At 37.4% G+C, this 23,637-nt stretch overlaps 1 protein-coding gene and 1 non-coding gene across 2 annotated transcripts in view; both read left to right on the top strand.

Annotated features, from left to right (window-relative positions):
* VPS4B (vacuolar protein sorting 4 homolog B) overlaps positions 1–11,712 on the top strand; it is a 30,671-nt gene extending 18,959 nt beyond the window's left edge. The window contains exons 5-11 of the mRNA XM_007105110.4: positions 403–522; positions 3,018–3,174; positions 3,569–3,717; positions 4,223–4,304; positions 5,600–5,819; positions 8,486–8,626; positions 10,240–11,712. Of these exons, the coding sequence (XP_007105172.1) occupies positions 403–522; positions 3,018–3,174; positions 3,569–3,717; positions 4,223–4,304; positions 5,600–5,819; positions 8,486–8,626; positions 10,240–10,341 (971 nt within the window). The 3' untranslated portion in view covers positions 10,342–11,712. The remainder of the gene's footprint in view (positions 1–402; positions 523–3,017; positions 3,175–3,568; positions 3,718–4,222; positions 4,305–5,599; positions 5,820–8,485; positions 8,627–10,239) is intronic.
* Positions 11,713–15,071: 3,359 nt separating this feature from the next.
* LOC112067615 (small nucleolar RNA SNORA70) lies at positions 15,072–15,207 on the top strand. Its single transcript, XR_002893386.1, has one exon. It is a non-coding gene; the product is annotated as a small nucleolar RNA SNORA70 (small nucleolar RNA).
* The last annotated feature ends 8,430 nt before the right edge of the window (positions 15,208–23,637 follow it).

The raw sequence follows: 23,637 nt of genomic DNA, 5'->3' as shown, positions 1-23,637 counted from the left end.
CCACAACAGTGAGAGGCCCGCGTACCGGAAAAAAAAAAAAAAAAAAAAAAGAAATGTATGTTTGTTTGTTTGTTTGTTTCGGTATGCGGACCTCTCACTGTTGTGGCCTCTCCCCTTGCGGAGCACAGGCTCCGGACGCGCAGGCTCAGCGGCCACGGCTCACGGGCCCAGCCGCTCTGCGGCATGTGGGATCTTCCCGTACCGGGGCACGAACCCGTGTCCCCTGCATCGGCAGGCGGACTCTCAAAGCACTGCGCCACCAGGGAAGCCCCAGAAATGTTTTTAATACATAGAACTTTTCCAGACAAATTTACAATGCCTTTCTGTATTTCATCATTATATCATGTTGTCTTCTAAATTTGATGGAATAGTCCTCTTTAAAGATGACCTAATTTTTTGTAGGCGCCATTGTTATAGAGCGACCAAATGTGAAATGGAGCGATGTTGCCGGTCTCGAAGGAGCCAAAGAAGCACTGAAAGAGGCTGTGATATTGCCTATTAAATTTCCTCATCTCTTTACGGGTGAGATGACTTTTAAGTAATTATTTTTGATGATTTTTTTTTTTAAATGTGTTGATGACTGAAGTAAAGTATTGTGAATTCTTGTCGTTATAGCACGAGTTGTTACCGTAATCTGTTGTAAGGCAGTGGTATACCTTTACACAGATACTTATTTCATATGCATATACATATTTGTAATATATTTATTGCAGAAAAACCTAAATGTCAAGCAGTAGGGCATAGGGTAAATCATGGACATACAGTAGAATACTGTGCACTCATTAGAATATAGGATACCATCTACATTAAGAAATTTAGATCTACATTATAATTGACATAGAAGAATGTCCACCTATATTGTGAAGGTCAAAAAGCAAGTTACACAGTGTGTATAGTATGATTCCACGTTGTTAAATAAATGTGTGTGCTGAGAAATAGGTGTAGAAAGATTGACATAAAAATGTTAATGTATGTCTAGGAGATGAGATTATGGGTGATTTAATACTTTCTCCTTTGACTTTCATCTGAATTTTTTTGCAGTGGACATGTACTAGTCTTATAAGAGTATTTCCATTTCTTAAACAGAGGAGTTAAAATTATTTAACAGTTTCACATGAAGCGCGTATCCTCTAGTAGCTCTTTATCGCTGCAAGGAGAATATTGCTAACCCACCATCTGGGTACAGTTGAAGTTACAGCTCCAGCAGTAGGTGGTTTGTCTGTGCTGAACCGTTCCTTCACATTGTCCTTTTTGTGACTGATAGCCTGTGTTTGTGATATGGCTATACCCACAGTCTAACAGTGAAACAGAGGTTTTTCCTTTTAAAAACAAGCTGGTTTATGTAGAGAGCAAATCTGTGATATTGGCCTCAAACTGAACAGGTCCAGACAGTGATGTCGTATAGAGCAGTGATGAAGAGCAAGAACCCGTGGGCCACCCATTGTCCACCTAGCTTCGAGGTACGACTCACAACCTCACTTCAGGAATATGAAACTAACAGTGTAAAAGTTGACATCATAATCCTATAAAGGTACAAAAATACAGTTGAACTCATTTTATGTTGTGTTACTTATACCAGTGTTTCCGAAACATGAGTCCTATATGTATCATCTTCATGAATTTTTCCATATACGTGTACCATTATTTTTAAAATATGTTTCTTTAAATCACTCACTTTTAGAGCAGACTTTTTATTAAACTGTAACATAATATACAAAGACATGCAGGAACCCATAAGTGTTCAGCTTCATAAATTATCAGAGTACACCTGTATAATCATCACCCAGATAAAAAAGTACTGCTGGTAACCTAGAGATCCCTCTCTGCCTCTTTCCTCCCCAGAGGTAATCACTCTTTTGACTTCTAATAGCATAGATTGTTTTGCCCATATTTGACTTCTAATGCCGTAGATTGTTTTGCTCACTTGTTTTTACTTAGTAACTTTATTTTAGAAGACTTCTTTGTATCTCTATAAATGGAAAAAGTAGTGTTTTTATAGAACGCATTTTAAAAATTACTTAATTGAAAAGTATTTGTATACCACCTAAAAGCATCTCATTGCCACCAATGGTATATGTACCACACTTAAGGGCACACTGATTTATAATTGCAGACATTTAAAATAGGCAAATAGAATTCAAGTAAAAGTTGAGGCTTTCATAACAATAAACATGATATTTAGTTTTGCCATCAGTCATCTGTGTATCATTCTTTTACAGACACCGTGTGTCCACCCACAGTTTACACCTAGTAGTTTTTTTTAATGTGTATTTGATATTTTATTGCCAGTTGTAACCCAGCCTGGTTTATTTAAGGCAGCATTATAATTTCTCATTAGCAGAATTGAGATACAAAGAATTGTTCACTTGCTATTATATTTTGGCAAAACTAGTATTTAAGGTAGAGTCCCCTTATCATTACCCAAGCACTGGGCTGGGAACCTGCCACCTGAAATAACCTGTGCTTCCTTGTGGAATCAGGAATTGAGTAGAACTTCACGAGTCATCCAACCTGTGTTAGTTTCACTCCCCCAAAGGTCATACATATTTTAAAATATATATTTCCAGCTGCCCTTCCCCTGTGAGTATAGTTTCTCCTACAATATTCTGATGTTGAGCAGTGCACATAGTAGATGATCAGGAAGTACCTTTTAACTGAATTCTTTTCTCTCTAATAGACCGGAAGGCCTTGGAAGCAGAGACCCTTGTATTCATAGTTCTCTGCCTACATGTCGTGGTTTCAATACGTAGTGGTTGAATGAGTGAGCAAGCAAATGAACTTCCCCTTAGAAGGGTTATAGCTGTATAAACACAGTTTTGACAAAGTGGTCTCTAGAAAAAGTAAAGTACACTTAGGACATACTTACCTTAGATTGATTTATTTAAATTTTGTTTTATTCTACGGCTAGCTTTAGAGTGGAAACCTCTTCACGGTATTCTTCACTGTGGATGATGTCTGTGGTAACTGAAGTCAACAGTCTTGAAAGTCTCATGTTATTTTTCTACTGCAAATTTTAGGCAAGAGAACACCTTGGAGGGGAATCCTGTTATTTGGGCCACCTGGAACAGGAAAATCCTATTTAGCCAAAGCTGTAGCAACAGAAGCAAACAACTCAACATTTTTCTCAATATCTTCCTCTGACCTTGTTTCTAAGTGGCTAGGTGAAAGTGAAAAGTAAGTAGTAAATTGATTTTTTTTTTTTTTTAAGTTTTTCTTTGCCTGGTAGTCACCATTTCAGTCTATAAAGTAATAGGTTTCTTATATCATTAATAGACATTCAAAAAAAGTGCTATTATAAATACAGGTGGTATTCATTTCTGTTAGATTAGTGCCTAGTTTGGAATTTATTTCGTAGGGAGAAGATAGCATATATGATATGTGTATGGTTTAGTGAATCATAAAATGAATTATCCAAATGTAGTAATCTTATTTTAGAGATCAAAACGTGATGAGAGTTTTTAATCTGTAGAGTTCCTATAATATTGATGTATAGTTTTGTTTTAGTTTTTTCATTGTCATGTGTCATTTACTATTTTGTTTAGAAATTGAAACCTTTATTTATTTTTAGGCAAGTTAAGTACTTATTCCAACTTGCCAGAGAGAATAAACCTTCCATTATCTTCATTGATGAAATTGATTCTCTGTGTGGTTCAAGAAGTGAAAATGAAAGTGAAGCTGCACGTAGAATTAAGACAGAGTTCCTAGTTCAAATGCAAGGTAGTGTTACTGATTTTTTAAAATAGTTTCTCTTTATTGTATAACCATTATTATGATAGTAATGGAAAAAATTTCAAGCAGAATTTCTCCGTTCTTATAGGCCAGGTCTTATGCCACGTCCCATTCTGGTCCACATGCATACATAATTTTTACCCAGTTGTAATCATCTCGTTGGTGTAAATAGTGAAGAGATTAATATATTCACTTATAACATGCCAGAAACAATATCGATAAAAGGAATATGTAAACTTCAAATTAAATCTTTCAAGAAATATTTTGAGAAGAATATTAATAGTATTTTCCCACAGTTTAGGAGATTCTAGGGAATATTTGCATCATATTCTAGTAATAAGAAATGTGGTTAAATACAGTTTTTTTCAGAGAGAAAGTCTCAAGATGAGGCATTTTAACGTTAAAGTACCACGTTCATAAGAGAACATACAGATGATGTTCAAAGAACACTTGAAATGACAAATTATTTAAAACATTACCTATTTTGATGCAGGGGTTGGTGTGGACAACGATGGAATTTTGGTTCTGGGAGCTACAAATATACCCTGGGTTCTGGATTCTGCCATTAGGCGAAGGTATGATGATACAGTAAATATCTTATTTCTAATTACAGTATAATAAGTGAATATTAATTCCCATTCTGTCTAGCTGAGGAGGCATTCTGATAACTTCAGAATGTTTTTTAATGTGCTCGAACCCTATTGACCCCTGCCTTGGGGAAGAGAGGCAGGCATTTGTTTGTTTGCCTGCTGTGTTCAAGATCCAAGATTTACACCTGCTGGACTCTTTCACGTCGGAAAGTATGTTACCTAATGCTTGCTTTAGTTCTAATTAAGCTTAGTAGGTGCACTGATGCTTCAGAAATTTACATATATAGTTTGATATTTCAATGGAAAAACCTTCCATTGAAGGTTTTTCCATTTTGCTAAATATAAAATTTTAGCAAAATGACAATTCTGCAAGTTAAAGTATGCTACGAAAGATATAGTTTCAGTTAAAAAATTCTGTCTATAATTTTTTTAACTGAATATGAAACTTGAGCTACAGGAAAGGTATACAGACTCCTTACTTTTCACTGCTTCACAGTTCCCTATCCCATTGATTTAATTGTACATGGTAAAAATGAACACTTCAGTTTTTGCTGCTTTTACCCCATTCACTTGATGGTTTGCCAGAATGTTAGATTACCATCCAGTATCAGGAAAGGAAATGTGCTGGTTATTTTTGAAAAATGGCCTAATTCTAAACACATCTCTAGAGATGGTGGAAACTTAAAATTCCTCTTATTGCCACAGAGAATAATTACTTGGAGAAGAAAATCTCTTCACAGACCCGTTTAAATTGTCCCTCATTGCTTCCTCCTTATCTCCAAATGCTGAAATTCTAAGAAGGCAAGCGAAATTATAAGATTTTGAGTAATTTTACTCTTCAGAATTTAGGTAATTCTTTTGTCATCTCTCATTTCCCACTTTTAATCATATTAATCCCTTGATCAGGAGTTCAGAGTGTCATTCTACAGGAAATTGTAATCCTGTAGGACATGTCGTGTCATGAATTCCAGACATGTAAACACTCTGGCCAAAATAATTCAAAAATCATGTGAGAAAAACTAAACACTCCAGACTGGTTCACTGGCTATTTTGGTTTTATTTGTTTTTTGTTAATGTGTTCTGGATATTTTCCCTTTATTAACCTAAATATGTATCTGTTTAACTCTGATGGATATGGGCCCATTTAATTTATTCAGCTTAACTTTGTATAAATGAGAATATCTAAATATCTTGTTTCTTCTTGAAAAACTAATTTTTAACAGAAATTAAATATTATTATATAGTAATATTCTTGATGTAATTTTTTTTTTCATTTTAAGATTTGAGAAACGAATTTATATTCCTTTGCCTGAGGCCCATGCCCGAGCAGCAATGTTTAAACTGCACTTGGGGACCACTCAGAACAGTCTAACAGAAGCAGATGTCCGGGAACTTGGGAAGAAAACTGAAGGCTATTCAGGGGCAGACATAAGTATCATTGTACGTGATGCACTTATGCAGCCAGTTAGGAAAGTACAGTCAGCTACTCATTTTAAAAAGGTGAGGAACTTTTATCCATCTTTTCATATGTTTTTAAAATCAAGTTTTGAGACCATGATTGACTTTTCTTTGAAGAATTTTAGGAAGATTTCAGTTTTGTATAATAAATAAGTAGATTTACGTAAAAGATTGTGTTTCCATATTTTTATGTTTCCATATTTTCCATTGAAAATAAGTTCTCCCAAAGTGTTTTAAAACTTTGTATGCAGTGATTTTTGAAGTATTTAGTATTTTGATGTAAATATAGGAACTTAAATCTGTGATTATCTCTGATGTAACTAGAATATCCTCGAGCAGAATCTGGTACGTTTACACCTCATTAATAAAGTAAAAATAATAATAGCTAATACTGTTGAAATATTCACGTGCCCAGCACTGTGTTTGCTCCATCATCTTCCTATTTTATTTGGTCCTCACAGAAGCTCTACAAAAGGTACATATAGCCATCTGTTGATGGTTAGTCCTAGACTAACATGATTAAACTGGGACTTGGATGTTTTTAACACAGTTTGCCAAGGTACAGCTAGAGAGGATTGGAGGTGTGATTTTTCTCTAGGTAAGGTGTACTTCAGAAGCCTCAACCATTCTTCTCTCCTGCTCCTCCCGTGCACTGTTTGGTCTGCATGAATGACTTGAGTGTATATGGTTTGAGAGAGAATTTTGTGAAAAGACTATGGTCTTGGGATAGTCAATTTAAGTAACAGTAGACTAGGTAATTTGGGCCAGCTCTCTTGCTGAGGACAGCAGTCTCCAGTATGCTCATGAACGTAGATATGAAAATCCTGAAACACTGTTAGCAAACCTAATCCATCAGTATATGACAAACTAATATGTCATGACTCTGATACACATATATGTCTGTTATATACCACAGTAAAATAATTTTATTTAAAAAACGAGGAGCTTGAATTAAAACCTGAATTTGAAGCCTGACTCTACAATTTACTTGTTTTATCTCCTTGACCAAATTGCATTACCTTTTTAAGTCTCATTTTTTATCATCTCTTAAGTAAGGATGATAATACTACTTTGAAATGCTCTTATGAAAATGAAATGAAGGAATATTCATAAAACAGCTGTCATGGTACCTGAATAGCCCAGTAAATATTACTCATCTCTTCTTCAGCCATTTCATTACTGAGAGAGATATGGTTAGCTCAGAATCAAGTTTATGCCACAGCCATTGTGTTTTTTCTTAAATTCTCTTGGCCATTTAGAAGGAACTCAGTCCTTCCATACTCAGAACTTTCCATTCAGTTCTCTGTATAACTACTAGGGATGGCTTCTGTGACCCTAAAGCCAGGCCCTTGTTAGGAGGATAAAGGTGAAGCAGCCAAATTTCGTTTATATTTCTTTCTTTCTTTCTCTTTTTGTTTTTTGGCTGTGCTGCACAGCTTGCAGGATCTTAGTTCCCAGACCAGGGATTGAACCCGACAGTGAGAGTGGCGAGTCCTAACCACTGGACCGCTGGGGAATTCCCAGGCAAATCTCTTTTAACATCAGGCCTTTTGTATCACCAGCTATCGTAGATCTTTCTGTGGCTCCATCTTCTACTCCATTTTTCAATTAGCAAGAACAAGTTTGCCTGTGTATTTTAATTATTAAATGTTTAAGTACTAATCTGGGCCCAGAGGTAAGTCAGAGTACAATAGTTAAAAAACGCAAAAAATCCCTACCACTGAAATTGTTGTGAGCAAAGACAGACAATTAAATACACATAGTAAGGTGAAAATATTTATTTCTCTACCCCTGCCCCAATCCTGAGACAGTATTTAAGATTGATCATTGTAAAACAAGTATTAAGTATGAAAGCAGTCCCTGGTTTGATACAAGTGTGTTGCCTTCTAAATATTATATGTGACTCTGTGTCACAAAGGTTCTTTTTCTGGATGTTATTAAAACTTTTTCTTTTAAATCAGTTACGAATTGTAAGATAGCACTGAAATTACATTTAGCATTTAATTTTGTACTTATATTTGAAGAAGGAGTTTTTGTGGGGAAAGATTCAGTAATTTCACAATAATAAACCTTCCAAAGATCACAGAAATTTCTCAGCCATGGAAAACAGAGTAACTTAAAAGAATTTTTAAGTAGGTCTTTTTTTTTTTTTTTTATTGGAGTATAGTTGATTAACATTGCTGTGGTAGTTTCGTACAGCAAAGTGATTGTTATACGTGTATCTATTCTTTTTCGAATTCTTTTCCCATTTAGGTTATTACAGAGTATTGAGCAGAGTTCCCTGTGTTATACAGTAGGTCCTTGTTGGTTATCTATTTTAAATATAGGAGTGTGTTAAGTAAGTCTATTTTTGGTCTCTAGGATTATGACCACTTAATAATCATTAGGAAAAAAGAAAAAGAAAATTTTAGCTACAGGTAATTGTTTCTTTACTTTATTTTAACTTATTTTCTCCCTATGATCATCTAAGTAATTTATTGTAGGAAATTTCAAATATAGAAAATCATCCAAGAAAAAAATTAAAATCAAGCAAAATCTATCCCATCACCCAGAGCTAATTGCACTTTTTGTTGTATACCCTTCTGTTTATTTTCAGAAGTAAGCCTTTTAACAAAACATAAAATAATAGTACATTTTCAGATTTCCTGATGATGGTCTAAATCTTAATGTTTATTTAATTTGTTCTGTGGTTGTACTGTTTATTCCAGGTTCGCGGACCTTCACAAGCTGATCCTAACAACATAGTAGACGATCTGCTAACGCCTTGTTCTCCAGGTGATCCTGGTGCCATTGAGATGACGTGGATGGATGTCCCTGGGGATAAACTTTTGGAGCCAGTTGTTTGCATGGTTTGACATTTTGTTTGCTTTTAAGAAAAATTTTAAAACGTTATATTTTATGGGGAATTCCCTGGCAGTCCAGTGGTTAAGACTCCATGCTTCCAGTGAAGGGGGCACGGGTTCGAGTCCTGGTTGGGGAACTAAACCTCCTGCATGCTGCCCCGTGCAGCCAAAAAAAAAATTATATTTTGTAATTTGTCAGATAAAATTTTCAGTTTTGTAAAATTAGTTCAAAAAAGTTAATACTAACTACTTAAAAAGTTTTAAAGATTAGTTGAATGTAAAATTTAAAAAATAATTATCTTTAAAATGTTTTCTTGGGCTTCGAGGAAATTTTAAGTGAATAAGCTATTTTTAAAAACATACACGTTTCTGACATTATAGGTCTGATAGCTGGGATATTATCACCAAAATGGTGGGATTGGTTAAAATTTTTTTCCCTGAATCTCAGATTTTGTAAAATATCCAGAAACGCTAATGCGTGAATCATAGTGTTCATAATAGTATTTTTCTGTTTTACTTCTCAAAGCTTCATAGAAAGTTTAAATAATGCACTACTCTTTTAAAAAGTTCTGAAAACAAAATTTTTATTATAAAAAATTACATTTCTGTTTATATTAGAGGAATTAAAATATTCATAAAAATTACATTTCTGTAGTTTCTATTGGAAGAAATAAAATAATTCATAAGACTTTATTATTTTGTAAGCCATATTAATTTTAGGGAACTTACTGTGATTGAAAAGGTACATTTATTATGTTTATGTTTTCTTATTGATGAACAGTCATTTTTTAAAATCTTCTGCTTTAGTTATAGATTTTCAAATCTATATGTCAAAATTAACAGTAACTTTCAAAGGGGAAACTTTCACATGATATGTAGACCTAGATATATAGACAAATATGTACATATATGTATATAAGTTTATATGCATATATAGAGAGAAATACATCTGTAAACATAGATATATTTATGTATTAATCAACCACAATGCTTATCTGAGAAATTATTCAGAAATCCTTTTTTGTTGCAGTCCTTGGTTTATTTTTTAAAGTTTTGGTTCTTTGGACTGTTTTCCATACTGTTTTACAGGAGACATGGCCTAGAAGTTAATTTTTTAATGAATCCTTGATATTTGTATATTTTCTTACCATTTTGATTGTAATTTTAACTAACAGTTAAAATTTTTGATTAGTTGATTTTGATTAAATGGTATTATTCTGTTTCACATAAGTATAAGTGAATGACTGTATTCCTTTTGAGTTGCACTTGGACAACTGCTCTCTTGTTTAAGAATAAACAGATACGGCCAGAAAAGCGATCGGGGACTTAATTCTGGAGGCCTTGATCATCAGGCTAAGAGGACTGTACTACCTTAGGATGCTGAGGAGCCTTTGAAAGTTGTGATCGGGACAAGGCAAGCAACTGAAAGTTTATAAGCAAAGGAATAACTTGGTCAGAGATGTCCTTCAGGAAAACAAGAGAGTTTATCGTCAGTAGTTTATGGCACGATACAGATTTTCAGATTTAACCTTAGGCAAAAGTTAGGAATGTTGATAATGAAATGTTTTTTATTCCGTTAAATCTATTACTAATACTACCCCCCTTCTTTTTCCTGACAGTCGGATATGTTACGGTCACTATCTAGCACAAAGCCCACAGTCAATGAACACGACCTGTTGAAATTAAAGAAGTTTACAGAAGATTTTGGCCAAGAAGGCTAGACCAAAGAGAACAAGGAAGACGTTTACCATGTGTGTTCTCTCTTTCATAGGTATTTTTGCCTTTCTTGGATGGCAGTCAGATTATTTCCAGTAAAACTCTTTTACTGCAGGAAAATAGAGATCTCAATTCAGCCTTCTTTTAAGTTTTATATGTACTTTTGCTCCATTACCAATTAAATCCTCCTGTTAACATAAATTATAAAATAATGGGTTATAAGCAAATGAGTGACATAAATAGCAAAAACATAGAAATTACCAAGTAAAAAGAAGATTAAAATTGAGATACAGATATTTTAAATTGTTATAAATAGTGGTCTTTGCAAAGAGCATTCATTTTTTTTTTAACTAAAATGAAATGGGGCTTATTTCATATTTTAAAAAAAAACTTAAGCATCATTCTTATCAATGTAAAATTTATTTACTTTATTAAAAAAATTAAAAATGATTTACTCTCAGGGATGGGCAGTAAAACAGCAAAGAGCACTGATTGGGTTTGAAAGGTTTTGAATTGTGTTCTAGCCAAGGCTCTTACTGGTTTTTTGATAGGTTGGCTTTTTTCTCCATGTAGATTTAAATAATTTCTATAAAAGCAGCAAGCTTTTTTATATTTAACTAAATAATACCTTTTACTGTGCAATCTCAAGAGAAAGACTCTCTAAATTAGGCATTGTCTCTATCTTGAAGAAGAAAATTGTCTATTTCAGTGTCTTTTTGTAGCAAGATTGACCAAAACAGGTGGTTAATAAATGTGTACTTTTTAAATAATTCTGCCATGAAATACTGTAATGGGAACCTTTGCTAAAAGGAACAGCCTCCCTTTGGATTATGGGAAGTTTCTTGTGTGTGATGGGGGGGTGGTGTACATATATATAAATTTTTTTTAATATAGGTTAGCTAGAGTCTTGTCTTTTACCTTTTAAGTTCAGGGAACAGCTCGTCCTGGCCACATGTATGTTATCAGTGTAGTGTTTCATGAAGCTTTAGAAATGAGCTGATGTCTCCTTAAATAATAAAATACAAACATGATATTGTATTATTTTAATATCTTCAAATAAATAATCTGAGGGTGTGTGTTATATACTTGAGCACCAACACTAAGTTGTGCCTTGTACATTTGCATTGGCTCTACATGCAAAGGATTATTAAGTCAGCTAGAATGAGGTAGATTCCTTAATTTACTATAAAGTTCTGCCTTGAAAATGCTATAGAATAACTTGCATTTTAAAGTATATTTGCACATTTTACATATTGTGCTATATGGTTGCCTTTGGGTTTTCTGTACAGATTGTTTTTGTTGATATTAAATGGAAGTCGTAGGCCTGAAATATGCTGTTCTTACGTGAAGTAAATTGATATAACCTACTATTGGCTATATTCTGTGTGTGCCTCTTTATTTTGGGATCTTCTGTGTAGGAGAAAATATTATCTAAATTGACTAGATACAAAGAAATCATTAAAAATTATTAATTAAGGATGTATGCATGAAAATTCTATTTTTCAGTAACTTCTGTGTGAGGGTTGGGAATTACCTCGGCACACCAACACTGAGTTCTTTGCGATGTCTTATGAGACGTTTTACTTTATCCACCTCAGGATCATACAGTATTGCTATTAATCATATCATTAGGAGAATTAACATAACTATATTATTATAACTGTATAATAGCTGAAATCCAGATTTTTTGTGAATCCAAAATTTGTTTTGAGGAAGTATTTTACTTAACTTGGCCAAGTAGTGTGTAAGTCCAGTGTTGATGATAAGTGGATACTTTATCACTCAGTTCTTACATGTGCTCTGAGAACCGTGCCTCAGTATCCATGTCACTTCCAGCCATAGCTCCATTTGCCACATTTCTGGTTTTAAAACTGTTTCTAGAATCTAATAATTTTAGACTTATTTTAGAATGGTAGAGCATAAGTCATTTCCATGTGTTCTTTATGGGCAGATAAATACTCAAGAGGAAACAATGTTCAGGCTCTGTCTGGACCTTGGCCATTATGATTTTGGGTAGATGTTTTCTGAGCCACCAAGTAAACCCTACTTGAGCAACTCTATGAGCTAGCTATTCCCTGGATGTTTAAGAACATTTTTTGGTCTCAGTCTGAAAACTCTGTAGGGACCTTAATTATAAAAGTATTTCAGTAGAAAATTGGTTTTTGAGTTTACTGTCATCAACATGCAGAAAGACAGAATGAGTGTATTTGATTACTCATGTGAAGTATCATTTAGCCACTTGCAGCTGCACAGGTAGGAAATGGAGGCACACCTCCTCAGCACAGTGCTGGAAATGTTGCCCAGCTTTGTGAGCTCTCACGGGTACCGGGGGCTTTCCTGCTGCCTCCTTTCTTCTTTCCTCTGCTAGTCCGAATCCCGTGATTTCCATTAAGACCTAGCTCATGACCCATATAATCTCTTCCAGGAAGAATTCCTAAACTACCCCATCCAACCTCTGGATTTCTTTAGCACCGAGTTGTTGTGACTATCTTAAGATTTTTCTCCAAGTGTCAAGCACACTCTTAATTTTGTTTAGATTGTAAGCTCTTCAAACAGTTATGTTTTCCTTTGCATTAGCATAGTGTTAGACACTGTTTATTAGGTACTTAATAAAGGCTTGAAAAAATTAAGGGAGTTATATCCATATCTTATCTACTTCCTAGATTGTCTGTGAGACTTTTAATAAAATAGGTAATTTGAAGTTGCTTTGTTCCTGCTGGTCTAGTGAAGTTGTGGTACATTTTCGTCACTGGGAACTGAAATCAGAGGTGTGCCAGAGCTGGCTCATACTGGCTCACAAGAACCATTTTTACACATTGCTGCCCACCTGTTCAGTCACCTCATTGGTAGCTTGAAACCTGCCATGGTGGAAGTGATTTACGCCGCAGAAACCAGCAAGTTTCCGTTTACATGCTGCAACACAAAGCAAGGACTGTAGTTTAGAATTGAAAAATTAATATTTACCACATTTACAGGAATAAAGGGAAAAAGTTATCTTCATAGAGTCATAAAAAGCATTTAATAAAATCCAGCACCCGTTTGTGATTTTTTTTTTAACTCAAACTAGGAATTGAAGAGAGCTTCTGAATTTAATAAAGAGCATCCACTAAAGAAACAAAAAAATTCTAACAAACATCATACTTAATTGTGAATTATTGAAAACTTTAACTCCCCAGAGATCAGGAAGAAGACAAAGGTGCCTGCTGTCACCACTCCTTTTCGGTTTTGTGCAGGAGATTCTAGCCAGTGTTAAAAAGGAAGAAACAAAATTGTCATTCTCAGGTGACATGATTGTGTATGTAGAAAATCCAAATTAATAAACTTAGAAAGAATCTGAATTTAAGAAGATTACAGGATACAGGCTAATAAATAAAAATAACTGTATTTCTATATTCTAGCAACAATTAGAAATTGAAATTAAAACAGTACTGATTGCAGTAACATCAGAAAGCATCAAATACCTTCAAATAAATCTGAAACATGTGTAAGACCTCCCTCAGCATAGAAAATTATGAAACATTACCACAATAAACTAAAGAAGACCTGAATAAATGGAGTGATGGGACCCATTCATGACTTGGAAGACTCTTATGAAAAATATCATTTCTGGGACTTCCCTGGTGGTCCAGTGGATAAGACTCCGTGTTTCCACTGCCAGGGGCCTGGGTTCAGTCCCTGGTTGGGGAACTAAGGTCCTGCAGGCCATAAATAAATAAATAATTTTTAAAATATATATATCATTTCTAACCAAATTGATTCTAGATTTAATGCAATCCCAAACCCACATCTGGGTGATACAGATATATGTATGTATATATGTATGTCTCCGGAAACAAAAATAGGTGCTTAATAAACAGATTATTGATGATTGAAAAGAAATCTTTTATAGTGTGAATTCATTTTTTATAACAGTATATTTCTCCCAGCTGTATCTTTCTGTACATTCATCATAACCATTCATCCAGATATCTGTATATATACATAGAAAGATATCTGCAATTACTTTCACCTTACGTTCATTATGTTATTTGTGGGTAGTGAGATTTGGCTTGATTTTTTTCCTTTCTTCACCTCTTTCAGGTCCTTTAAGTTTATTTTCAGATTCCACTGAGACCTTCCCTGGTCATCCTATTTAAAATGGCAATTCGTCCTGACTCTCCTTACACCCCAGTCCCTGCTTTATTTTTCTCTGTAGCACTTATCATCATCCAACATACTATATAATTTACTACTTTTCTTATTTGTAATTTTTCCTCCTAACATGTATATTTCATGAAAGCTGGGATTTTCTTGTCTGTTTTATTGTCTCCTGTACCTTCAGTGTCTGGAACAGTATTGGTGCCTGATGGTTGCTCAATAAATATTTATTGAGTGAATAAGTCTTTGTATTTTTTCTAAGTCTGAATACTTTACAATGAGCATGTATAGTTTTTGCCTCTCTCCCTGTTACCCTGCAATTTTTATTTCTTTTAAAAGGAAGAAAATGAGGAATGAAGACAAATACACATCAAGAAATTAACAGTGGCTAAATCTGTGTGATGGAAATGTGGATACTTATTTTTTTCTTTGTCTTTATCTTTAAATACTTTAATTTCCAAAAATTAAAGTAAAAGTTTTTAAGTGAGAATTGCAGTCAACTTGACAGCTGATCGCAGGAATTTGTCTCCTCTGGAACTCTATGAAATAACAGAAAAGGCTTTAAGAAGAGAAAGAGAGAAGAAAAAAGGACAGCATTTTGCAGCCAATTCAGCCGACTCTGTTCTTTTCCCCGTGGGGGCCCGGTGTGCGGTAAGCTGCAAACAGCAGCCTCCTCGGTAGTGTGTGCAGCCTGTTGCCTGTACGGGTTACCCTAAGGTACCTTGAAGACAGCCCTTTCCAGTGGACATTCATGATTGGCATGCTGTCCCCAATCTAGGCTCCAGACAGGTATGCACGGGGCCTTTGGAAAGCCCCAGGGCACAGGGTCCAGGGGTAACATTGGCCAAGTCGTAATGTGCATCTGCACCAAGCTGCAGAACAAGGAGCATGTGATGGAGGCCCTCCGCAGGGCCAAGTTCAAGTTCCCTGGCCGCCAGAAGATCCGCATCTCCAAGAAGCGGGGATATACTAAGTTTAATGCGGATGAATTTGAAAACATGGTGGCCGAAAAGCAGCTCATGACCCCGGAAGACTGTGGGGTCAAACACAGCTCTAGTCGTGGCCCTGGACACGTGGCGGGCCCTGCGCGCCTGAGCGCCCTGGCGCCGTCCCCTCCTTACTCCTGCCCGCTGGTAAATCCTATTTCCCTGTCGAAAAGAAGAACAGAAAAGATATTCATCAAACAAATGTTCTTTGGAGGAATGTTCATCTAAATCACCTACCTGGTTTTGGGACTGGCCCTGGCTTCCTGCTATAGGAACCAAAGTGGGGAGATCCTAGTTTTCTTCATCAGGTGGCACATGTCATGTGGGCCCTTGACTAGCCTTGGTTTATCAGGTGCTGCCACCCAGGTCCTTCAATCTTGAGCACCACAAATATGGCAGGACGTGAAAAACAGGATCGCAGCAGCATCAATAGCCATCTAACTGGATGGTGAAACGGCTAATTACATTATTGTCTATGGTCTCATGGAATGAAGTGTCCAGTGAGGACAAGACATTGAGGAACTACTTTGCAGCTGCTGTACAACAAAATGAAGGCGTGAGAACTTCAAGGACTGCTAATTGGAAACCCAGGGATCCTCCATGACTGTGCTAAAAGAAACATTTGTTGTATTCACAGTACTAAAGTAATCAAAAGCAAAGCTCAGTATTTGATCCTGCAGGTTGCCAAATTATATCAGTGGAATTCACAGATTCACCAAGCTTTTTTATGTGAAGGTAAGGAAATTTAGTAGAGTAGGATCCATACTATCGAAATACGTATATTTGTGAGAGCTTGGAGGATTCTGAGTATCAGGCAGTATCTCGAGAACTATGTGTGGGAATGGATTATGTCGGTGATTAGCCAAGAAAAGAGTCTGATTTCAGATATGATTGAATCTATCAGTATGGGTTCAGTCAACACATTCTGAATTTAGAGTTTTGTTTTGAGCAGCCAAGAGTGATTTTAATTGTTTACTTTACTGGTTGAAGAAACTGAACTTGACAGTCGACGACTCTGAACTCCAGTTGAGGTGATGTGAAAGAAAGAACCCAGTATCTGGGAGGGGAAATGCTGGAGTGGATTTATCACATGAGAATCACTCACAAAGCCACAAGTTCCTGGAGAAGACCCAGAACCCAGCCCCTTAACCACGGCACTGATAGATGAAAAGAAGGCATTCCAGAGTGTTTTTGGGGTCCTTGATTTCATTGGAGCTGGAAACGATCTTTTGGTTGCAGAAGCCAAAGAGTGGCAATTAGCCAGCACAAGCCAGGTGGACTTGGTCACCACATTAGGCTGCAGGGCTGGCGTGATAATCAGGGTGGTCTTTCCTGCAGATATCTTGACCAGTGATTCAAGGGTGGCAGGGTCCTTAGGATCATCACTAAGGGCTGCTGTGTTGGTATAAGCAAAAAGCTGGTAAGCAGAGGTCTGCCCATCACGATGGAGCACCCCACTCAATTTCCAGACCACAATCCGGTCATAGACTCTACACCACTTGAAAGAAGTGGAGACTCTGTATTGTTGAGGAAGGATCCTACAGGAACATCTCAGGTGCACTGGGAGCTTCCCTTCAGCTTTCCCCAAAGGGTCTGACGCTGCTTAAGGCTACCGTGAAATAAAGAAAGGGAATACAGGATTATTTGGAGACTGGCTCTGAACTAATATTCTTTGTTTATTGTGGTCTTTTTTTTTTTTTGGATGTGCCATGCGGCATGTGGGATCTTAGTTCCCCGACCAGGGATCGAACCCGCACCCGCTGCATTGTAAGCACGGAGTCTTAACCACTGGACCGCCAGGGAAGTCCCTGAGCTAATATTCTTTACCAGAGAATCAGAAAGTCATTGTGGTCCACTATTCAAGAGAGCATTTATGGGAGGCAAGTGATAAGTGGGGTGGAGTTTTGACTGGAGTCTGCACCACAGCAGGCCCAGTGGAGCTCTGCACAAGTATCCTCAGCAGTGGTCAGAGCCAACCACAGCCGTTCCCTGGCCCAAGGAGTGAAGGTTAATGGGAAAAGAAGGGCCCCTGGAACTCCCCCCTCCTGAAAAAACAGTAAAGCAGTATTTACAAACCTAGGAGAAATCACACCAATTCGTGCCACTATTCAGAACATGGAAGATGCCGTGTGGTGTTATCTACCAGGGACCCATTTAACTCCTCAGGATGGACAGTGGAGAAAAGTGAGTTTTAGAGAGTATCAGGGCCTACATATTTATATGTTCTTCTGTTTGCCTAATATTTCATTAAGATACATCTGAGATCGTTGAGTATTGAAAGAGGTGTGTTAAAAAGGATATAGACAGGAATTCCCTGGTGATCCACTGGTTAGCACTCTGCACTTTCACTGCTGAGGGCCCGGGTTCAATCTGTGGTGGGGAGCTAAGATCCCACAAGCTGCACGGGGTGGCCAAAAAAATAACAATAAAACAAAATATTTTTTAAAAATAAAAGTTAAATCTTTTTTTTTTTTTTTGCGGTACGCGGGCCTCTCACTGTTGTGGCCTCTCCCGTTGCGGAGCACAGGCTCCGGACGCGCAGGCCCAGCGGCCATGGCTCACCGGCCCAGCCGCTCCGCGGCATGTGGGATCTTCCCGGACCGGGGCACGAACCCGTGTGCCCTGCATCGGCAGGCGGATTCTCAACCACTGCGCCACCAGGGAAGCACATAAATCATTTTTTTAACATCTTTATTGGAGTATAATTGCTTAACAATGGTGTATTACTTTCTGCTTTATAACAAAGTGAATCAGCTATACATATACATATATCCCCATATCTTAAATCCTTTTTTAAAAAAGGATGCAGACATTATATAAGCTTAATCTTAAAAAAATGGGTAGTAATGCAAGGTTTGAAAAATTGATGAAGAAATAGTGGTTTTAAAATATTAAAAGTTTCAAATGTAACCAATAAAAGAATTCTTAATGGTGATATTTACTATCAAAAATTGGGAGGGAGAAGAGAAGGGTTAATGTAAGTGAGCTAAGGGCTCATCTATCAAATAGGAAACAGAATCATGTCTAAGGTCAATAAATCAAGATAACCAAGACAAAAACAGTTGCAGGATAAAAAAATTATAAATTATTATCTAAACTATGCAAGATATATGCATGAAGAAAAAACTGAAAGTAGAAGTACAGCAGAAATCTAGTTTCACTGAGAACTTTGTGTGTATTTGAGTCTGAGCCTCCAATGTTCCTGCCCTCAAGAAACTTACAGTCCAGGGAATTCCCTGGCAGTCCAGTGGTTAGGACTCCCCGCTTCCACTTCAGGGGGCCTGGGTTCGATCCCCGGTCAGGGAACTAAGATCCCACATGCCACATGGCACAGCCAGAAAAGAAAAAAAAATGAAACTTACAGTCCAGTTAACAGGACTGGACTCTGTCACTGAATCCAGTGACAGAGCTATACATAGGGTGCCATGTGACTATGGAGGAGAGACATCTAAAGAAAACCAGAGGAAAAGTATTGGAGAGAACCTGATTTATCATCCTTGGAGGTAAATATTACATCAACTTTTTATTCTGAAACTAATAACTAATGGGAAAGAGTAAGCATTTACCCTCATTTTTAGAAGGCACAGTACAGTTAGTTTATACCTAGTCAATGAGGGAAAGCTGGCATTCTCCCCTCTCCTGCTCACTCACTCACTCTCTCTCTCTCAGTAAAACAAGCCAGCTAATGAATGTAGAGAGAATAACAGATTTTAAACTATCCTCTGGCAACCCCAATGACATAGTTGATCCAGGCAAGGATCATCGATGATGCTAAAACTATTGAATGAAAGAACATTTACATGAGATCTGTTTCCTGTAAGACAAATCATTCAAAATCACAGTGCCTTAAAACACCGTCTATTATTTCTCATGACTGCAGTTTAGCAGAGCTCCCTGGAGAGGGCTTGCCTCTGCTGCACGTGGCGTGTGGCGAGGGCGGCTCGACCAGGGCGGAGGAATCCAGATGGCTCCACTCACGTCTGGTGCCTCCAGCTGGGCTGGCTGGGCCTCTCCCCTTCATGTGGTCCCTCATCATTCAGAGTCTGCCCTGAGTTCCTTTACTTGGTGGCTTAATCCCAAGAGGGCAAAAAGAAGCTTCAAGGCCTCTTAAAGCCTAGGACCAGAAATAAAGAAATACCTCCTCTATCACATTATATTGGTCAAACCAAGTTACAAGGCCAATCCAGCTTCACGGGATGAGAAATAGATTCTACCTCTTGTCGGGGGGGCGGGGGTAGAGGAATTGCAAATAGGAATGGGAGGAGTTGGTGGTGGCAATCTACCAACATTTCCAAGTGTCCCTCCCAGAGTACTTGCTCATTGCAGAGGGGAACATGATCTTCACCGGGAGATATATGGTTGTCACCACCTTACCCAAGAAATCAAATTGAACGTGGGCAACCTGACTGCACTGCCTGGTGGGATGCAATACCAAATACACTTAGGAAGTGTTCCTACCAAAAACATGTAATCTGAATCCAATCAAACCATAGACCTAACTGCTGGTTACAGAAAATTCGGGGGAGAGGGAAATAAATAACAGCATGAGGAACCAATCAGTCCAAAGAGAATGTGGAACATCTGCTAGACAACTGGCCTGGTCTCTCCAAAAAGTCAATGTCATTAAACAAAAAATAAAATTAAAAGGTTGATGGACTTTCCTGGATTAAAAGAAACTGAAGACACATAACCCAATAACTTAATGCAATATGAGAACCTTGATTTGGATCCTGATTTGAGGAAAAAACAGCTGTAAAAAAAATTTGGATATAATATGAAATATGAATACAAACTAGATATCAGATAATACGGAATTGCTATTGTCTTGGGTGTGATAATGGTATTGTGGTTATTGTGGGTGTTTCTGGGGCCCTTATTTTCAGGTGATACGTCCTGAATTATGGACATACAGGGATGAGAGACAAGAGCCCCATGATGTCTGCAACTTACTTTGAAATTGCACATACACACATTCACAGCCCCACAAAAAGCAAAGGTGACTAAGTAAATAACTAGGACTGAAGGATTAAAGATCATTTCTGGAGGAGATGAAATTTCAGAGCCAACTTTAAAAACATGTAGTGGTAGAATCCATCACTGACTGATCTTGATATTTCCCAAGCACTTAACACAGACCCACGAATTATCTATGAACAAGGTCATGGAACCGTGCTTATTGTATACAAGTGATCACCATTCTGGCTGAAATGACAAAGCATTTGAATGTAGCTATTCTTGATATGGGAATAGTTGTATCTTGGAAAGTTGCCAAAACTCTTAAGACTTATATCCTATTTTCCCAAAGACTTCTATAAAATTGTCAGTGGATTCTTAAAAGAATTATTTATGGCCTAAGACATCATAGGTTGCAACATTAAAAGGCTTTCGTGTACTTAATTGCAACCTATGATGTCTTAGACCATAAATAATTCCTTTAAGAATCCACTGACAATTTTATAGAAGCCTTTAAACATTCCATATTAAAAAGTGATTACAAAGTATCAAAGGAACTCTAGGTTATGAAATAAAAACTTTAAAACTGAAAATGGAAGAAATTGGTAGCAGCCACATGAAAGTGGGAAGGGCAATGATAAAAATGGTTAACAACGGGTATATTGTGGGCACAGCCCTAGCCAATCAGTCTGCCTGTCTGCTCTCAACAGCCGTTCGTCTCCAAGGCGATATGTCTAGAATCTAAATAAAAGTACACACACACACACACACACACACACACACACACACACACACCCTTTTCCTCTAAGAGGCAGAACATTAGTTCTCAACAGATTCCTTCTGCTATAGGTTTGGCTACAAAGTAAAGAAAACACGTTGACAAATTTTCCTGTTACTTTAGGGGATGTTGAAATTATGGGAACTCGCTAACGGTGAGTCTAAATTTCCGTTCACAAACTCCAGTAGACTAAAATGTCGTATTTCTACATTATCATTAAATCAAACCTAAATCTGCTGTGCTGTCAGGAAAATCCCTGTTAGTCTTTATTAGACCTCTTCCTCCAAGGCCCTGTTAGTCTTTATTAGACCTCTTCCTCCAAGGCTTGTACTAAAGTCCAAAAGGCTTACACAGTGCTCAGAACAGGAGATAAATCTCCAGTCCAACAGTGTTGCTGACATTTTTATTATTCAAGTCCATAGACGTCCTTTTGCTATCCCCTTCCGCACCAGTGACGCAGGAGAGAATCTTCGCTGAAGCTGAAAATCTTAGGGCCACACCCTGTTTGAAGTTTGGCCACTGGGGGGAGCCTTTCACTCCAGCCCTCAGACGTGAGGTGAAAAATCTGTCCCCGTTCCTGCTGGTAACCTGCAAAATCTCCTTTTTCTCCCGTTGCTCTCAAAGGTATTTAGCTTAATCTCTTTAGTGACATGAGAGATTAGGATTTATTGGTAGGGGGAGCCAGAAGAAAGGAAAATATTGTACAGGAGATTATGTTTTTGCCTGTTTACAAAATACAAAGAAAGCCCGCTATCTTCGAACAACAAGGGAAGAGAAAATAGAAAAAATTATCTTAATAACCCTGCCACGTATTGTGAGGTCATCCCAAGAAGGCGTCTTGAGGAAGGAAAGTCTAGAGCTAAGAACAACTCTCTCTGAGTTGTAGAATTACTAATGAAACATTTTTTCTTTGTTTTCTTATTTTCTAAGTTTTATGAAGTGAGCATTTTTTTATTGTGGTAAAATATACATAACATAAAATTTACCATTTTTTAATATTTTTCGGGGTACAGTTCAGTGGCATTAAGTACATTCACAATGTTGCAGAACCATCAACACTATTTCCAGAACTTTCCACCCAAACAGACTCTCTGCCCATTAAATAATAACTCCCCATTCTCTCCTCCCTCCAGCCCCTAATAACCACTATTCTATTTTCTTTCTCTGTGAATTTGCCTATTCTAAGTATCTCATATAAATGGAATCTACAACATTTTCCCTTTAGTATCTAGCTTATTAATGCAGCATGTATTAAAACAAAACCTTCAAATAGCTTTGGTAAACATCATCCCTTATGAGTTGCATTGTTGGTAACTCAACCTGTAATACATTAGATAAGTTAACAAGAAAGAAGAAAGCTCATTTCTCACGATAAAAATGCTACATAGTGTGATTATAGGCATGTAATATGAGTCACTGCTATTTCACTCAATTTTGTTATGAAAGCAAAATACTAGAAAGCTGCCAGTGTAATAGTGTTTCAGTTATCTGTTACTTCTGTTACCAGTTATAACTCCACAACTCAGTGGTTCAAAACAACTGGCAACCATTTATTTTGCTCATGAATCTGTCATACGGATAGGGCTCCATGCATTGTCACTGGGGGACGGAGGATGCACTTTGAAAATGGCTTATTCACATGGCTGTCAAGTTGGCGTCAGCTACTGGCTGGGAGTCAACTGGACTGTGGGCCGGAGGCCTCAGTTCTTGTTTACATGGACCTATCCACAGACTGCTTGAGCTTACTCAAGGACAATGGATCAAATGCAAGGGCTACTGTCCCAAGAAAACCAGGGAGAAGCTACACGGCCTTTTCAAAGCTATAATTACAAGGCCCGCAGTGTCACCTCTGCCACAGTCCATTGGTCAAGGCGGTCGCAAAGGTCCACTCAGGTTCAAGGGAAGGGGACATAGACCCCACCACTCAGTGGAATGAGCATCAAGGTCACATTATAAAAGAACATACGGATTGGAGACATCATGGCAACCATCTTTGGAAAATATAGTTTGTTGCAAAAATAATTCTCTATATTAACCACGTTTATGCATACTTTCTTTTTTTAAATAATTTTTATAGATTTATTTATTTTTGGCTGCACTGGGTCTTCGTTGCTGCTCACAGGCTTTCTCCAGTTGTGGCGAGCGGGGGCTACTCTTCATTGCGGTGCACGTGCTTCTCATTGTTGTGGAGCGTGGACTCTAGGCACACGGGCTTCAGTAGCTGTGGCTCACGTGCTCTAGAGCCCAGGCTCAGTAGTCGTGGCGCATGGGCTTTGTTGCTCCGCGGCATGTGGGGTCTTCCTTGACCAGGGCTCTAACCCGTGTCCCCTGCATTGGCAGGCAGATTCTCAACCCAGGGAAGTCCCTATGCATACTTTCTAGGAACAGCCTATACAGTTGTGTCATTCTTTTTCTCTGTGTTTGTTCAGATAATATTGATTTAATGT

Source organism: Physeter macrocephalus, chromosome 19 (genome assembly GCF_002837175.3).
Source record: "Physeter macrocephalus isolate SW-GA chromosome 19, ASM283717v5, whole genome shotgun sequence".
Taxonomy (NCBI): domain Eukaryota; kingdom Metazoa; phylum Chordata; class Mammalia; order Artiodactyla; family Physeteridae; genus Physeter; species Physeter macrocephalus.
Note: the sequence above shows the minus strand (reverse complement) of the source record. Positions and strands in the feature narration are given on the sequence as shown.